Source organism: Thalassophryne amazonica, chromosome 17 (genome assembly GCF_902500255.1).
Source record: "Thalassophryne amazonica chromosome 17, fThaAma1.1, whole genome shotgun sequence".
NCBI classification, from domain to species: Eukaryota; Metazoa; Chordata; class Actinopteri; order Batrachoidiformes; family Batrachoididae; genus Thalassophryne; species Thalassophryne amazonica.
Window position 1 is genome coordinate 19,313,729 of NC_047119.1, and position 18,631 is coordinate 19,332,359.

The window sequence follows — 18,631 nt, forward strand, 5'->3', positions numbered from 1 at the left end:
CCACAGCAGATCTGAGGTGAATCTGCTAGTGCAGCAGATAACTGACACAATCCTTCAAATGGGGATACAATCATTAAATTTGGCACAAATACTCCTTAGACATCACTATTTTGAAGAAACCAATTAGTCACTTGAATTTTCAATAGGCAGCCAGGTAGGGGTCAATCGAAGAATTACATCTTCTTCTTTGTCTTTCGGCTGTCAGGGCGCACCACAGCAGATCAATCGTTTCCATCTCACCCTGTCCTCTGTATCTTCCTCTGTAACACCAACCACCTGCATGTCCTCCCTCAGCACATTCATGAACCTCCTCTTTGACCTCCCTCTGCTCCTCCTGCCTGGTGGCTCCATCCTCAGCATCCTTCTCCCGATATACCCTGGGTCCCTCTTCTGCACATGTCCAAACCATCTCAATCTCGCCTCTCTGACTTTGTCTCCAAACCGTCCCACCTGAGCTGTCTCTCTGATATGTTCATTCCTAATCTTGTCCATTCTTGTTACTCCCAAAGCGAATCTCAACATCTTCAGCTCTGCCACCTCCAGCTCTTGCCTGCTGTCTTTTTGTTAGTGCCACCATCTCTAAGCTGTCCAACATAGCTGGTCTCACTACTGTCTTGTAAACTTTCCCCTTCACTCTCGCTGATATTCTTCGGCCACAAATCACTCCTGCTACCTTTCTCCATCCACTCCACCCTGCCTGCACTCTCTTCTTCACCTCTCTTACCACACTCTCCATTACTTTGAACAGTTGACCCCAAATATTTAAACTCATCTACTTTCACCACTTCTACTCCTTGTAACTGCACTATTCCACTGGGCTCCCTCTCATTCACACACATGTACTCAGTCTTGCTTCTACTGACTTTCATTCCCCTTCTCTCCAAAGCATATCTCCACCTCTCCAGACTAGATTCAACTTGCTCTCTACTCTCACTACAGATCACAATGTTATCTGCAAACATCATAGTCCATGGGGAGTCCTGTCTGATCTCATCCGTCAACCTGTCCATTACCACTGCAAACAAGAAAGGACTCAGAGCTGATCCTTGGTGTAATCCCACCTCCATCTTGAAGAATTGAAGAATTACATAGGGGTCAAAATTTAAAAATGCTCCAATCATATTGACAACTATACCACATTATGTGTCTGATCATAAAGATTCCAAAAAGGTATAGTTTGGACTATCTGTGACTGAATGTTATAGAGTTATGGGGTAAAAATAGCAAAAATAGCATTTCAGTTTATTCGGTGGTCAAAAGTTAAAGTTGCTCCAATTTTGGTAAGAGATGGTGCAAATTATTGGTTGAGCTAATAGGATTAATAAATGGAATAGTTTTGACTGTGTTGAGTGAGTGCTTGGTCTCCAAAGTCAAACAAAGGTCAAACAAATGTTGACGTCCATTGGATTCTATGACGTGACATATGTTACCCTGTAACGTGATAACTAAGCATGACACATGGTGCAAACTATTCCTTTTAAAAACCCATTTAATAAAATTCATGTGGCCAGTTGGTTTTTTCCAGAAGAGTAATATCTCAAGGGTATTTGTGCTGAATTTGGTGCTTGTATCACTATTTGAAGGATTCCTGTGTAAATATTCTGTTATCTGCTGCACTATGCATGTTGATTTGGGATGTTTAACACTGGATGCCCTTCCTGATGCAACTTCATATTGGAGAATGGGAAGGATTTGGACTGGGAACCCTCTGCATGGGCAACAAATGCACTTAACCACTTGGCCACGACCCCTACTACAACACTAATGACCATTATATAATTCCAGTTTATTTATTGACAATTAACACAACATCCGTACTCTGAACTAGGTTTGAAGCCTGTTCCAGGAGTCCACCCCGGACAGGCCACCAGTCTATCACAAGGCTGACACACATAAACAGATAAAGTCATTCCCACTCTCCCCCACACCTACAATCAATGTCAGGACCACAATGGAAATAGGTTTTATGCTTTATTGTGCTATCCTCTGCAACTGTACATACTCATGCAAACACGGGGAGAACAAACAAGTGCCACACAGAAAGAACTAGGTCCAGTTCAAACCTGGGACCTTCTCACAGTGAAGCAACAGTGCTAACCACCAAGCCACCGTGCTGCCCTACAATACAAGAGTTTAATAATAATGAGACACAAAATATCTGCATTTAAATCAACATTTATTTACCACTGCTACAGTTTGCGCATTTTCTCAACTCAAGTTTTGCTGTTTTTCTGTCAGTTAGTAATGACAGTGATACATCATCTTCTATTACTGAAACATGCAAAATACAGTTTGAGAAGTAATACTACTTGTGTGACTTTGGGATTTAATTGTTGTTTATGGATGAGTAACACAGCACCTGCTGCCATAACAGTATTGCAACATTACGTTTGTTATTGTGGCAACGAGCGTGAAGCATGAAATTAAATTTCATTCACAGAAAGTTAATCTAAAATTATATATATATATATATATATATATATATATATATATATATATATATATATATATATATATATATACATTATTTTTTCTTTAGATTTATAGCCAATGCGTCTGTTGAATTGTCGGGTCAGCCACATATTTCATTCATAAGGCATTTCAGTCAAGAGTTACACTTTCATAACGCGGCTGCAACTATAAGTGAAATAAACTTTTAGGAGACATGAGAAGTTTCACATTGTGACCTTTAGAAATATGAGTGTAATTTATGATTTCACCCCAAATGTGACTCCTTTACTACAAAATTCTTACTGCTCATGTGCAGTGAGAATTTTGTCTTAAGGGCCCCTTCACAGAAGTCACTATGTCACAAAATTCACACTCGTAATGACATGAAAAATAAATTATTTGATCACTTTAGGGAGAAAAATTGGACTTGTCCGACTTGGGTGAGGTTATAGGGGAACTCTGTGGTCCAATCAAATATTTTACTTATCCCAGGCAATCAGACAGCCATTAGGCCCCCTTCACACATAGTGCAAATTAGGTCGAATTGCGCATGAAGCAGGAATCGTATGCAATACGTGTAAAATCGTAGCTGCCTCTAACGCCTAGTACACCTGTTGCTACAAGTATTTGCGCACACCAGCGGCTGAAAGGCAGAGTGTGCCTTGTGAGAGCCCATCAAACCCTCTCGCGGCACGTGTCGGCCAAATTCCAGGTGATACGCACAAACATCTAACACCGCTCGCATGGCACTTACAAAATGTGTGGCCATTCACACTATTAACATGACAACAGTCAGCAGACAATCACTGTCGTGCTAGATGTGAAATTTGTCTAAGTGCCCCACAAGTGTGGCTTTGCAAACAGACAGTGACACATTGGTGTGTGCACTGAACTCACAGGGGGTGTGTCCGCCCAGAGGAATGGCTGTGGAGATCTGTGGTTTTAGATGTCACGGCTGGGGAACATGTACCGTGTTTGGATGGTCATGAACTAACAACTGTCACTGACGCGCGTGTGTGTGCTTGCTGTTATAACGTGGACATACATAAAAAAAACATATATTGCTGTTGCAGTGGGCTGCAGCGAGGGAGTGCATAGCACGCACATTGACATGCTGCCCCAGGTGATCAGGACCGTCAGATCATAACACGATCTGAATGTCACGTCACCCACATGAGCTCTGTTCCACATGACGCGGTGTCTGTCCTGTGGTGCACTGTCCACAAGACACACATGTCAGGCAGGACACGCGCACGGGGCTGGCTGGACATGCCACCAGCAGATGTGGACATCTGCGCGCCCTGCTTCTCATTCATGTCATTTCATGACTGTATGTGTGTGACCATGGATCATCTACAGAGGAACAAACAGATCATACTTGTATTGTTCGCTTAATAAGAGGGATTCAGTAAAATGCGATGTTTTTATATGGTGTATGGTTTTATTTTTTTTAAAAGGGAGCATGAAGCGCGAACACAGTTAGACATCACGTATCACTGACACATCAACTGACCTGCTGAAAGGTAAAGTAGGCTGCCCCACATGTAGGTCATTTTGAGACATTTGCCTTTAAAGTAAAGAAGAAACAACAACAAAACAACACAAAGAAAAAAAATTAGATGTAAAAGAAAGCAGAAATCAACAATATATCATTTTAAAATCTATAATACTGAGAATATTGCAGTGGCTCATCTATAAATAAAAATGATTAATTTTGATTATTTACATGTTAGACATTCACATTTATTTTGGCTGAATAATCAACAGTTCAGTTGGAGTCACTAAATAATAAAGTAACAAACGACAAACTAAAATTTAATTTGTGTGCACAAATGTGTATCTGATTCAGTCTTTTACACAAACTAGCTGATCGTCTGAAACTGAAACTGTGAAACATGTTAACGTTTTCACAAAGAATTTATTTATATTTTATTTAAAATTGAACTTTTTTAAAATGTAGCATAAGTGAGTCCATGCACTTACTTACACAGAAGCCCTATTTAATGATTGGTGCCTTTGTTGATCACAGATGACTTCCTACCAATCTGGCCGTCATCTTCACACCCATTAGCCAGTGCAGTGAATTCTGTGTGTGAGAGGCTTGTCTGGAACTGGCACACCTGTAAGGAACGGAGCCATTAATGTTATTATGTACACCTGTGCAGTTAATTATGGCTATGATCACTTGATCCAAATAGTTTACATTTCCACCTTTTACTAATGAAGTTCATCACTGGTAAGAGTCTCATCAGTTGAATTTGCAACAGAAGAGAATTATTACTCCTATATGCCACTTTGGTACATACATACACAACATATTTGATAAATGGTGTGGAATTTACATGCGGTTCTCAACAGTAGAAAACCTTTAGAACTCTACATTGTTGCTATCACCACCACTTATCACCATTTATCATCACCATTTATTTATCTTAGCTCATACATTCTGTACATTTCAAGTCATTTTGTAACATTATTATAGTGTAAAGTTTTATTATATATTACTTGTTTTACTGCTCTTTGTGTGTGTGTGTGTGTGTGTGTGTCTTTTATGTTAGCACCAAGTACCGCGGCAATTTCCTAATGTGAACTTGTTCACTCATATGGCAATAAAACTTTTGTGATACTGATTCTGATCTGATGATGAGCTGACTTGACTAATCTATTAACAGAAAATTGTCTCCTTTCTCTCATATAACCTCTCAGTCAAGTAGATGATCCTTTAATATGAGTATTTTATGGAATGGTGCTGAGTGTGCTTTTTGTTGCAACCACAGCAGAAGTTTAATCATGATGACTATCAGCAGAATCTGGACGAAACAGAAAATCTGCTGCTGTTTCTTTCTACTGTTGGCTTTTTGAGAGGGTAAAAATGATTAGAATGGGCTTTTTTTTTTCTTTTTTTTTTGCTACTCCTTAAAGGTGAACCTTTCCTGATAACTGCAATTTATTTTGTTAATTGTCTGTTTGCATAACCAGTGCTTATACATTTATTGACTTGATCTTACATGTACAGGATGAAGAGTAGAGGGGCCAGCACCATGCCCTGGGGTGCTCCGGTGTTGCTGATCAGTGTTAAATGTGGTGTGCCTCACCACCTTTGTCTCTCAGGCCATCAGACTATACAACTCCTCACTCAGGGGGAGGAGGAACAATAAGAAGACAGGGGATGGGAAGGAGAGTAACAGTAGTAGCCAGTAAACCAGTATTTATCAGTATGTCTCATACGAGGTCTGTGATAAAAGTAACGGACCTTATTATTTTTTTCAAAAACCATATGGATTTGAATCACGTGTGATTACATCAGACATGCTTGAACCCTCGTGGGCATGCAAGAGTTTTTTCACGCCTGTCGGTTACGTCATTCGCCTGTGGGCAGTCTTTGAATGAGGAGTCGCCCACCCTCTTGTCGTTTTTTCATTGTTTAGGAATGGCTCAGAGACTGCTGCTTTGTTTGATAAAGTTTTTTTCAAAAACTGTAAGGCACAACTGAGTGGACACCATTCGATAAATTCAGCTGGTTTTCGGTAAAAATTTTAACGGCTGATGAGAGATTTTGGTCTGGTAGTGTCGCTTTAAGGACGGCCCACGGCGCCTGACGGCGAGCTGCACTTCGAGGCGGCAGCGTCTCGCCGTTTCAAGTTGAAAACTTCCACATTTCAGGCTCTGTTGATCCAGTAAGTCGTCAGAGAACAGAGAACTTTCAGAAGAAGTCGGCATGAGGAGTTTATTCGGACATTCCATTGTTAACGGACATTTTGTAATGAAAGAACGTGTGGGCAGAGTCGCATGTCGGGCCGGACCCGACTGCGGGGGGTCGCGACAGGAAAAACACCTCCGTTGGAAACCTTAACGGGCAAGTTGGAACATGACCAAGCTGTTAAACAGTTTCTCAGTTACTCACTTGTTGAAAGCCATCAAAAGCCGCCTGAATTTTACAAATGGTTTTCAACACGGAGGTGTTTTTCCTGTCGCGGCGCACACAGATTCGCCGAGTCATCACGGAAACAACTTGACGAATTTGCGCGCACGTCTTTCATTACAAAATGTCCTTAAACAGTGGAATGTCCGCATAAAGTCCTCATGCCGGCCTCTTCTGAATCTTCTCTGTTCTCTCACGACGTCCTGGGTGAATTAAGCCTTAAATTAGAATGTTTTCAGGTCGAAACAGGCCGACGATGGCGCCTGGAAGCGCTGCGCGACGTCCCGCTCCATGGGAAGTCCTTACAGCGACAGAAACACCCCATAATCTCTCATCAGCCGTTAAACTTTTCACCGAAAACCAGCTTAATTTCTCGAATAGTGTCCACTCGGATATTCCTCACAGGTCCAGAAAAAAATTTTGATAAAGCAACGCGCACCGTCCGCAGTGGCTATTCAGACAAAGAGATTCTGACGGGCGGGGTGGAGCACTCCTCACTCAAGGCCTGTCCACAGGCGAATTGACGTCACCGACGCGTGAAAAAACTCACGCATGCGCACGAGGGTTCAAGCATGTCTGACGTAAAAACATATGAATCAAATCCATTTATTTTTTGAAAAAAATAAAAAGGACCGCTTTTTTCATCACAGACCTCGTATTTATATTTCGTACTTCTTTTTTTTAACTTTTTACTTTCACTTTTGATACTCTGTGTGCTTCTTACCCTTTCCCTGCTATACAATGCTGCTGGAACCTCAATTTCCCTGTGGGAGTCTTCCCAAGGGATCAATAATATTCTGTCTAATCTAATTTTACATTTAGTTATAAAGTGTATGTACACAGCATTGGCCCCAAAATGTCAGACAGTATTTAAAAATAAATACATAGTACTCATGTATCTGGTTAGTTCTGGTCTTTAGATCGGCCCCATACAGTGGTGCAATTTATACATTGTTCATATGATTTGCATGTAAAATACATTAAATTAAAAGGATCATACTGTGTAAAATCAATTTTTAATCTAACCCTTTGATGAATTGATGTAGACTTCTGGTATATATGTCACAGAAATCCACATCTTAACTCCTACCTGCTCTGTGAGACATGCCCACACCCTCTGTGGAAAAGAATGATAATATGCATCTATAAGACCACTTATGCTCTACCTTCCTTTGGAGAGGGGATGTGGTAAGCAACAGCTACAATACTTTTGATTTAAAAGGTACAGACACAGTTATTTCTCAGAAATCGATTTTCTCTTTCTTTTATTGATGCATCCATCACCTCACTGTATATGGGCTGTTTTTAGACACAAACTTGAATATATGCAAGTCACCCGTTCATGTATATTAATGGGAAGAAAAAAAAAAGAATCACCTTAGCACATACTTTATACTTTATACTTTATACTGATAGAAGACAAATGTTTTGTCCATGTGAGAGGTTTGATGTCTAACATTCACAGATGGCTGAGGATTAGAGCAGTCCAGATGTAGGTTGGTAGATGGCAGAGCCGCTCCACTCAGCGATGACGTGTCGGCTTAATAGCAAACACATTTTTACCTCCGTCAACGGAGGAGGTAGTTGGTGGAGGTTATGTTTTCGCCTGTTTGTTTGTGGACAGCCTGGAGCCCACAATTGTTTATATATCATTATGATTTTTTTAAACTACAAACAAATTTTCAAAAATTTATATATTTGAGAGCGCTATGTAGGATGGTATCCTTTATCGACTGACAAAGTTTGATCCAGATTACAGATTTTGTGGCCATTTAAATTTAACATTGAAAACCCCATTTAATGTACATTTTAAATTATATCTTAAGCAAACATGGCCCAATCACTCTCATATTTTAAAGTGAGGTGCAGACTGACACTCGGTATCGCCTGACAAAGTTTGATCTGGATCTGATCCAGATTGTGGATTTTGTGGGCATCTGAATTTACTATTGAAAAGCCCATTTCGTGTACATTTTGCATTATATCTCAATCAAAAGTGCCTCACTCACTCTCATTTGTGACAATGAGGTGCAAACTGGCACGCTCAATGAATAGACTAAGTTTGATCTGCATCTGATCCGGATTGCTGATTTAGCAGTTATTTGATTTTAACAGTGAAAAGCCCTTTTGATCTATATTTTGTAATATGCATATGTCATGGACATGAATGAGTGATGCTCGTCAGCATCTCATCATGTCATTTAGGTCCTTCAGATTTTATTTTGAGTAAATGCTTCAGGGGAGCATTAGCATGGCAAAAACCTTTCAGCTTCTGACCCCTCACCTTTTTAAGCATTTTTCTTTATTTGCCCCTCACATGCCTGGAAAAACTCCTCACCATCTAACCATGTCCTTTAGGTCCTTCAGACTTTTTTCAGTAGAATGGTTCTTGGGAGCATGAGGATAACTGAAACCTTTCAGCTTCTGGGGGAGCTCCCCCCCCCACCCCACACACACACACACTCTAGCTCCACCCATGCCAGGAAGTGTTTGACATTTGAACACATCCTGTTTCACTGTGACTGATAAATTGGCACTTCCTGTTTGAGTGTGAGCTTGCCACTGAGTTCCCGCGAGATTCCATGGGATCTCATCTGTCAATCCAGGAAGTGTTTGAAATTTGAACATTCCCTGTTTTACTGTGGATTTGAAAATTGGCACTTCCTGTTTAGAACGCCCTGTACCATGAGTGAGCTTCGTGCCGCTGCGTGACGCTTCGCTCATATTATTGTCATTTGACAGTTTGAAACAAATGGATGGACTTTGCACTTGAAAACCTAAAGATCCTAATTTTCAACAAATTTACTTTAATACAACCCATCAATAGTCAAATCTTCAGGCAGCAATGTCTCTGAAATTTGATCATTTTTTGAAAACTTTCATCTCTGTGTAACCGACTGTAAATTCATATGTATTTAAATGACATGAATAAAATTATATAACTATGGATCATAATTACTCTGATACAATGAAAAATGGTGGTTTGCATTTAAGTAAGAGTTTTTGTTATGCATTTTTCTACCATATCTCACGGCATGTCCTGATTCAGCAGCACGAAATATACATTAATCTATTGTTTTGTGATATTGTCATGAAAAGTGCCACATTTTCATAACGGGAGCACAAAATCATGCGTGCATTTCATCAGAAACACTTTACTACCACTGGCATATAATACATGCAAGCAGCTATTATGGCAGAGCTCATTTTGTGAGCTTCATCATAGTTCTGTAGCTTATATCACTGTTTTTATTTGTTTTCTTGTTTTATTCTCTGTAGCTGCCTCAATGTATAAGTCTAGACCAATGAATTCATGAGTTCTTTCTGATGATAATTCAGAGCGATTATTATTGTGGTTCTTTCATCATTTCTGGCGCTGTGGTAACAGGCTGACCTCATCAGTCTGTGCATCACTTTTAACTTTGGGAATAAATTCCTCTGACCATCTGCCGGGATGTCTGTGTTCACTTTGAGCTGTGTCACTGCAAAAACAAGTAAAGGGCTGACCTAAATACAGCCACCCAAAGTAGAAACATTGTACCTTTGTGTCCTACATTTATTTATTTATTTTTGTCCTGCCACTGGATTACCAGTCACGCAAAACTGTAACTGTGACATCATTAAAACTAAATAATATATTTCCAAGTCCTAGATTTTTCTACCGACATTATAAAACATGCAGCAGTTCACATCTATCCTGCATTTTAGATTATTATAATTTGTTGGTAGGACATGCAATAAAACCAGGATTTGAAATAAATGTAAGTGCAACAGGGTGACACTTGGGTGGTATTGCAGGTTGTCCATTAAAAAGGTCCTATTGTCGAAAAATTACATTTTGTCTAGAGTTTACAACTGGGGTTTCATGTTGAACATGTTGAAAGTTCTGATTGAGCATTACCAAAATGTCATACATTTTAAGAAAGTGAACTTGTGAAACAGCTCATTGTACACGTTCATGACTTAAGTAACAGAATTCCATGTGCTGAAGACAACTGTTCAGTTGTATCACTTTGAAGCATTTTAAAAACAGGTGAATGTCAGTTTTAGGCGTCCGACTGGAAGTGAGAGTTCACACGGGACCAAACAAAAATCTGGGAGAATTAGATGCTTGGACTGAATATTAGAAAGAAGTGAGAAGAAATTCTAATGACATTGTATAAAAGCAGAAATAAATTTTGCGTGATAAGTGTGATACATTTCATTCTTTTTTTTCATATTCATTTAAGAATTTTGTGGAATCACTTTTTTCCGCTGTGCCTTTCTTTGTCCAGTTAAATTTGACATCAGGCATTATTCCATTGCAAATTTTAAAGTTGGTCTGGCTGCAGAACAGCTGAAGAAAATATGCAACTCTACATTTAAATGTAGATAATGAGTAGCTGCTTTTTTTTTTTTACAGTACTTTATTCTGTAGTACACAGTATTAATGCAGCAGATAACTGTAACAATCGTTCATTTCTGGAAACAAGCACCAAAATTGACACACACTCCTTAGACATTACTCTTCTGAAAAACAATTTGGCCACTTGAATTTTCAATAGGCGGCCAGGTAGGGGTCAATAAAAGAATTACGCAGGGGTTGAAATAAAAAAAAAAATGTTCCAATCATATTGAAAAATATACCACATTATTTGTCTGATCACAAAGATTCCAAAAAGGTATAGTTTGGACTATCTATGACTGAATGTTATGAAACTATGGGGCAAAAATAGCAAGAATGGTGACAAAGGTCAAGAGTATTATCACAGGACTAATTATTGTGACCGTTTATTAGTTACCAAAAATATTAATATGTAGATGCAAATTTCATTTCTGCTCTGAATTTTAAATATTTCACATTATACCTGTAATAAAATAAAGGAAGGAAGAATCTGACACCTTGAAGCTGAACTGTTTTGAAAGAAAACTTTCATGTAGACGGATGACATTTGCTTTTGGCTGCCCCAGTTATTCAGGGTCACCACAGCAGATCCCGTACAGATCCACATTTGGGTTTGGCTCAAGGTTTACACCGGATGCCCTTTGTGGCACAACTCCAGCTCTATGTGGAAAAACGTGTGCAGCCACGTACTGATGACCTACTCTGCATCACATTTGAGATCTGACCGGATTGTTTTTCTCATCAGCAGACAGCATATTGTGTGTCAGTGCTTTATGACATCAGCATATATTATTTTTTGCAATTTTGTGTGGAAATTTTGAGGTGTGCATAGTGTTTTTTTTTTTTTTTTTTTTGTGACAAGTGAATTTCAGAAACACTGAATGTGGTTTTAAAGATGAGTTTCTGCTTTCCACAGGGTTGTGTGGAGGTATGTCAGCATTGTTTGAGTTTAAGAATATAACTATAAAACAATCAGAAAATAACTAACTTCTCTGATTTAATACATTTCTGAGTGGAAAAGGTATCTCACGCTCTTTTTCTGTCTCACCCACAATTGGATCTGCTCCTAATTTCCATCATCCATCCAGCATTCACTAACCATCCTGCAGGTGGCAGTCACGTCTATGGGATTTTAAATAAGGAAAACAAAGTTGCAGGGCTGGTATGATTTAAATCGCTATTAAAATAAAATCATCAAATGATTCTTTTTTTTTTTTTTTACAAATCAGTACTTAAAACATCACTGAATATGAAATCAGTACCATTAATTAATAGTACATGTATGTTCACCTTTGTGTTTTAACATAAAGAAAACAATTAATGATATTATTTGTATAATCTCATTTAGAAGAGTGAAATAAATAAAAATGAAAAAGTCAATTTAAATCAATAAAAGAAAAAAAATCACTGCTTTTCAGAAAAAAAAGTGTGTTTATATGTATTTTTATTTATTTATTTATTTTTTAACCAGCCCTGCAAAGTTGATCTTTCTGTTGATCTGGGGCATCAAACCTCACCAGATTTTAATCAGTTAGTTTGTCTTCATTATGTGCCCCTTTTATTTTTTTTAATTACAAGATGATTGACTGAATTATTTATGTATTATTAATGTCTTAAATAATTAGAACTGTCCTTTTGTGTTTGGTTCCTGATACTCATGCCACACACTGCCACTCTGACTCCTGGTTTCCTTTGTATCTTTCAGGTATTTATGAGCAGACATTTCTTATATAACTGCAGCCAACCGATCCTGGATGTGAAGATAGCCTTTTGTCAGGTGTGTGTTCCTTACAGGTAAAAAAGGTACAGTATTCATTCACTTCCATTTCCATTTATTGCTGGATATGTTGTGCTACTGTTAACTCTCTTACAGAAAAAAAGTGTGTTAACCACAGTAAAGGTCATGTTCCTGCTGTTTATTAGCTCCCCACTGGGTGTAAGGCTAAGGGGATATCGAAACGGACTCTGCCAGTGCATTCTTCCATGTGTCAATATCATTTTCTTGTGCTCACAATAACTTGCACAAAATTCAACAGATTTTCAGCAAATTTGACGTGGATCTCCCAAATGAATGTATCTCGGACAAATTTGAAATTGAGTTTGATTGGGTTTCACCAAGACCCTCTAAGGGCCGTCCACTTAACCAAACACAGTATTAATTCTTATCCACGTGATAGCTTGAACATAATTTATTGGATTCTCTCCAAATTTGAAGTGAACCTCCAAAATAAATTTAATTCAGACATGTTTGGGTTTGAGTATGATCAGGTATCAACAAAACCTTCTTTTCAGTATGACTCTTTCTTATCCCTGCTCAGTCAGGCCCAAAAGTACACACTAGTGTTTGGTCTTCATAAATTAGAAATGTTCCAGCTAAAGAAACAGAACTGCCAATATTTTATTTATCCAAATGTTAGCTCTGGTTTTGTTTACTTGCATAATCATTTTTACAGTGCCATTGTGAATATTTCACATATAAAAAAAAATATATGCAACTGTAGGAAAATGAGAATAAAAAGACAAGAGATTTAATAAATAAAGCTAAATCACATTTATGTCATATTATGTCATAAGGCAAATTATTGAGGAAAGGTTGTGAATAAAATTGTATCATCGGTCCCTGTATGAGTTATGATGATAGGAATGTAAAACTCCTGAATTGTGCATTCTATATTTCTCTGTGTTTTGCTGCAGACTAACACTGCAGCTCTTATCTAAGGCCACTGTTGCATTATTCAGTTGCTTCATGGGACATTTACATTACACATGCATGTGAGGGCGAGTGATGCCCCGAGCATGATGTTTAATAGCTGCCATATATAACAGGGCTGTGCTTTAAAGTGTCCAGTCCATTGCATTTACATGATTTGAACATGAGTTTGGATGATCCCCCCCCCCCCCCCAGCAGTACAGCTTCATCTCTGTTGTTAATTGCGCTGTAATTACAGTCTGTAATTAGCTTTTGATTTTGTTGCCCACCATTTGTAAGACTTCTCTGCCCAAGTAATTACAGCCTACTAAAAACTATTGTGTGAATGTTAATAAGAAAATATTTTAATCTAATTGATAAATAAATTAGAAAAATTAATAACTTTTGATGTCATAATATGAGTACTACACAATTTACTCTTCTGCAGGGTGTCTTTTTTTTAGGTAAACTATAGGGTGAATTAAGGTGTTGGGACAGTTTTTGTAATTCTTTGTCATCTAATTCTTATCATAAATGAAAAAAAAAAATAATATTTGATACAATTCTCAATTCTTTAAACTTTCTGATTTTTTTTAAATGTCAAGAATATGTTATGAATTATATTTTTTACAAAGCACTGCTCACTATTTTGTTATAGCTGAAACAAAACTATTTGTTAGTGACGGACAATATTTGGTCATTTGGGACACAGGGTCATTAGTGTAAACCCTGGCATTCAACTTCCTTCAGGGAAGTGTGTGTGTGTGTGTGTGTGTGTGTGTGTGTGTGTATATATATCTCAAACTGATTCGTAACCACAAATATAGAACTAAAATTACTTGATACTATGTACTGGCATATTATTTCATATTACAGCTTGGAATCAAACATGTTTTTAAAGATAATTATTTTATTCAAAATAAGATGAAACATTTTCATAAATTCATCAACCAGCAGTACATAAATTCATCACTGTATTTAATATTTGGCTATCGGCAGCTTGCAGTTTTCTGTTCTGAAGTGGTAGCATACATTCTGCTATATTCATCAACAATGACCATGAGGACTCATTAAAATATTTTGAAAGATATTCACGTTTGTTCACCATATAATTCAGTTAGTCAAACATCCATGAATAGTACAAAATAAATAATTTGAATTAATTAATGGTGTCAACAATTTTGGGGGAATGGCTTCAATGTGTTGACTAAATTTAAAACGCCATCAAAAATTGCACATTACACTAGTGATGCATGTTTACTAACCTTTTAACACTTTCTTAATTTACCTGACACATGCTGTGTCAAATTAGCATATATTTATACTGCTTTTAATTACATGGAATACTAGCCACCAGGACCCTATGATGAGCCCAACAGGCTCGCCACTAAGTGCCAGTATTTAGTCGTCATGCAGTCAGTGCAGGCCAGTTCGTATTTATTTTATATTATCCATTTTCCTTGAGACACCATTACACAAACATGGTCCAAAATAGAGCTTCATTGGTCCTTGCTTACATCTGTCAGAATTTGAAAATTTCAGAGCTGAATATGCAGTGGGTCAGTTTTTCAACCATAAAACTCTCAAAGTTTTTACACATTAATACCGGGAACCAAAGCTCTGTTTGCCATAAAAGTATGCATTTCTGACATTTACAAATGTCTTCTTGTTGTTGTTGTGCTGAATTTTGGGTTTCAAGTAGGAAATGTACCAGAAGCCCTGAAATGCTCACATCACCCGCTAGATGGCGTAAATAGCTACTCAAATGTGCATTATTGATTTCAGAAGTCACCTTTTGGGTTAGTCCATATGGCTTGGCAAATATCCATTAATTGCATTATTCATTTCAGAAGTCACCATTTGGCAAAACATAAGATGGGCTAACAGCCAAAGATCAATTTACAGTTGTGTCCGTTGCCCTTATGGGTGGGTACTGACTAACATTTGGCAGGCTCACTCACTGACAGACTCCGTTAATCCTATGGATGCCTTGCTAATCGTGGGGAATTTTTATACATTTTCAGCATGATTTGTTTGTTGAAAAGTCAATACGGTGAACAAAAATGGTCATTTTATTCATTAGATTTCAAAATAATGTTTAGAAGATTGTTTAATGTGCAATATGTGGACTGTATTTACACATAGACATCTAAGAAATTATTGTCTCATATTTAAATAATTTGCTGAACAAATTGGTACACTGAAAAAAGAGAATAGTTGAACCAACTTAAAAAAATGTTACAATTGAATTAAGTTGTTTGAACTTAAGTTTGCAAGTTAACTTACAAACAAGTTCAAACAACTTGATTCATTCAGGTTTTACCAATTTGTAATGTTTTTTTTTTAAGTTGGTTCTTTTTTCAGTGTACTTTCAATGGAGAACATAACTTGGAATAACTATTTCTTTCTTACTTCCAGCAATATTACTTTCAGTATGTGATTAAGCCTGCACTGCATTAGTAATTAACGACACCACTTGTATGGATTCTCAAATATGTTTTAACATATAAACTGCAAGGTTATACTGTTAAATAAAATCATTAACTAAGGAGTGGCTTGAGGTTCCCTGACAATTAGCAGGATTTTATTTGGTCACAAATTATCTTATGTGTGTTTTGGAGTCAGCTGCATTGTAATCTATCTAGCAAAGCCACTAGCCAATGACAATTCAAGAACTACGGATTGTACTTTTACTATTGACTACTGGCCTTCATGCTGACTGGTAATTGTGCTGAACTATTTTTAGAACAGTTTATGCTTCAGTAGAGCGTTTCATATAATAAGATGGTCAGCTAAAATGATAACCACTGCCATTTGTAACTTGCTTATTACTTTGCCTGCCTTCAGAGAAATGTAAAGCAGTATAATTTTGACAGAGGACCTCAATTATTATCAATTCCATGAATAATTTTTATTTATTTATTGAACTTATTTATTGAACTTATTTATTTTGGCACACAAACTCGACAACAACAAAAACTGATACACAAGACAATTCCACAGTGACATGTGTGACCAAAAAGAGGGCGAGCAGAAGCAAAGCTTATAAACTCCCACCCCATATATACATACATACTCATATAGACACATTACCAACCCCCAGAGCAAGCACACAGGCGACAGTGGTAAGGAAAAACTCCCTCAGATGTATTGAGGAAGAAACCTCAAGCAGACCAGACTCTAAGTGGTGACCCTCTGCTTGGACCATGCTACAAACACATTTAACAACACAATCTCACATCCCATTATCATAAACATATACTCAACAAAAAATATAAACGCAACACTTTTGGTTTTGCTCCCATTTTGTATGAGATGAACTCAAAGATCTAAAACTTTCTCCACATACACAATATCACCATTTCCCTCAAATATTGTTCACAAACCAGTCTAAATCTGTGATAGTGAGCACATCTCCTTTGCTGAGATAATCCATCCCACCTCACAGGTGTGCCATATCAAGATGCTGATTAGACACCATGATTAGTGCACAGGTGTGCCTTAGACTGTCCACAATAAAAGGCCACTCTGAAAGGTGCAGTGTTATCACACAGCACAATGCCACAGATGTCGCAAGATTTGAGGGAGCGTGCAATTGGCATGCTGACAGCAGGAATGTCAACCAGAGCTGTTGCTCGTGCATTGAATGTTCATTTCTCTACCATAAGCCGTCTCCAAAGGCGTTTCAGAGAATTTGGCAGTACATCCAACCAGCCTCACAACCGCAGACCACGTGTAACCACACCAGCCCAGGACCTCCACATCCAGCATGTTCACCTCCAAGATCGTCTGAGACCAGCCACTCGGACAGCTGCTGAAACAATCGGTTTGCATAACCAAAGAATTTCTGCACAAACTGTCAGAATCCGTCTCAGGGAAGCTCATCTGCATGCTCGTCGTCCTCATCGGGGTCTCGACCTGACTCCAGTTCGTCGTCGCAACTTCGCACAGCCATTGAAGAGGAGTGGACCAACATTCCACAGGCCACAATTGACAACCTGATCAACTCTATGCGAAGGAGATGTGTTGCACTGCATGAGGTAAATGGTGGTCACACCAGATACTGACTGGTATCCCCCCCAATAAAACAAAACTGCACCTTTCAGAGTGGCCTTTTATTGTGGACAGTCTAAGGCACACCTGTGTACTAATCATGGTGTCTAATCAGCATCTTGATATGGCACACCTGTGAGGTGGGATGGATTATCTCAGCAAAGGAGAAGTGCTCACTATCACAGATTTAGACTGGTTTGTGAACAATATTTGAGGGAAATGGTGATATTGTGTATGTGGAAAAAGTTTTAGATCTTTGAGTTCATCTCATACAAAATGGGAGCAAAACCAAAAGTGTTGCGTTTAGATTTTTGTTGAGTGTATCTAGTGAACACCGTGTCTTTGTCTACATACATATTTACATACATATACAGTCTACATGTATACACACACCAACATACACCTACACATATATATACACACATACATACATATATACATACATGCACATACACAAATGAATGTTACTGAACCAGTTCACAATTACAACTGACAACACAAAACTCATCGTACTTCATTAGATACATATCTTGAAAACATCAATTTTTATATTGATTTTTAAAATGATTGATATTTGGACATCGTTTGAGTTCATCCGTCAGGTTATTCCATATTCTAGGGCCACACATGAAAACACAGAAACCTTTCCTGGTCGTATGAGCACCAGCAATTTTACAATGATACAAGCCCCGTAAATTATATTTTCCCTCTCTCTCAGTAAAATATTCTTGAATTCTAAATGGCACTTGTTTATTTTTCACTTTGTACATTAATTAAACAGTCTTGAAGGAAATCATATCATTAAGTTTTAATATTTGAGATTTAATGAACAGTGGGCTGGTGTGGTCTCGATAACCTGCATTATGAATTGTCCTTAATGCTCTTTTTTGAAGAATGAATAATGGTTGCAATGTAGTTTTGTAATTGTTGCCCCAAACTTCAGCACAATAAGTCAAGTAGGGTGCAACCAATGAACAGTACAGGAGTATGTAGTGCTCTGCAATCAAGAACATGCTTTACTTTATTTAATAGTTTTAAATTTTTTAATGATTGAACAATAATAAACAAACTGTGAAATTTTATTTAAACTTTTACTCCTATTTGGGCATTTGTTGCTTGACAGGTGAGCAAG

The 18,631-nt window shown here is 37.9% G+C and overlaps 1 protein-coding gene across 7 annotated transcripts in view; it reads left to right on the forward strand.

Moving 5' to 3' along the window:
* Positions 1-18,631, forward strand: part of mapk10 (mitogen-activated protein kinase 10) — a 78,034-nt gene that overhangs the window by 18,791 nt on the left and 40,612 nt on the right. For 5 of the 7 annotated variants that reach the window (XM_034192243.1, XM_034192247.1, XM_034192242.1 and 2 more), the window contains exon 2: positions 12,463-12,534. In XM_034192243.1, the coding sequence (XP_034048134.1) occupies positions 12,463-12,534 (72 nt within the window). Of the gene's footprint in view, positions 1-12,462; positions 12,561-18,631 lie in introns of all 7 variants that reach the window. The other 2 variants (XM_034192244.1, XM_034192245.1) reach the window with 2 other exon arrangements.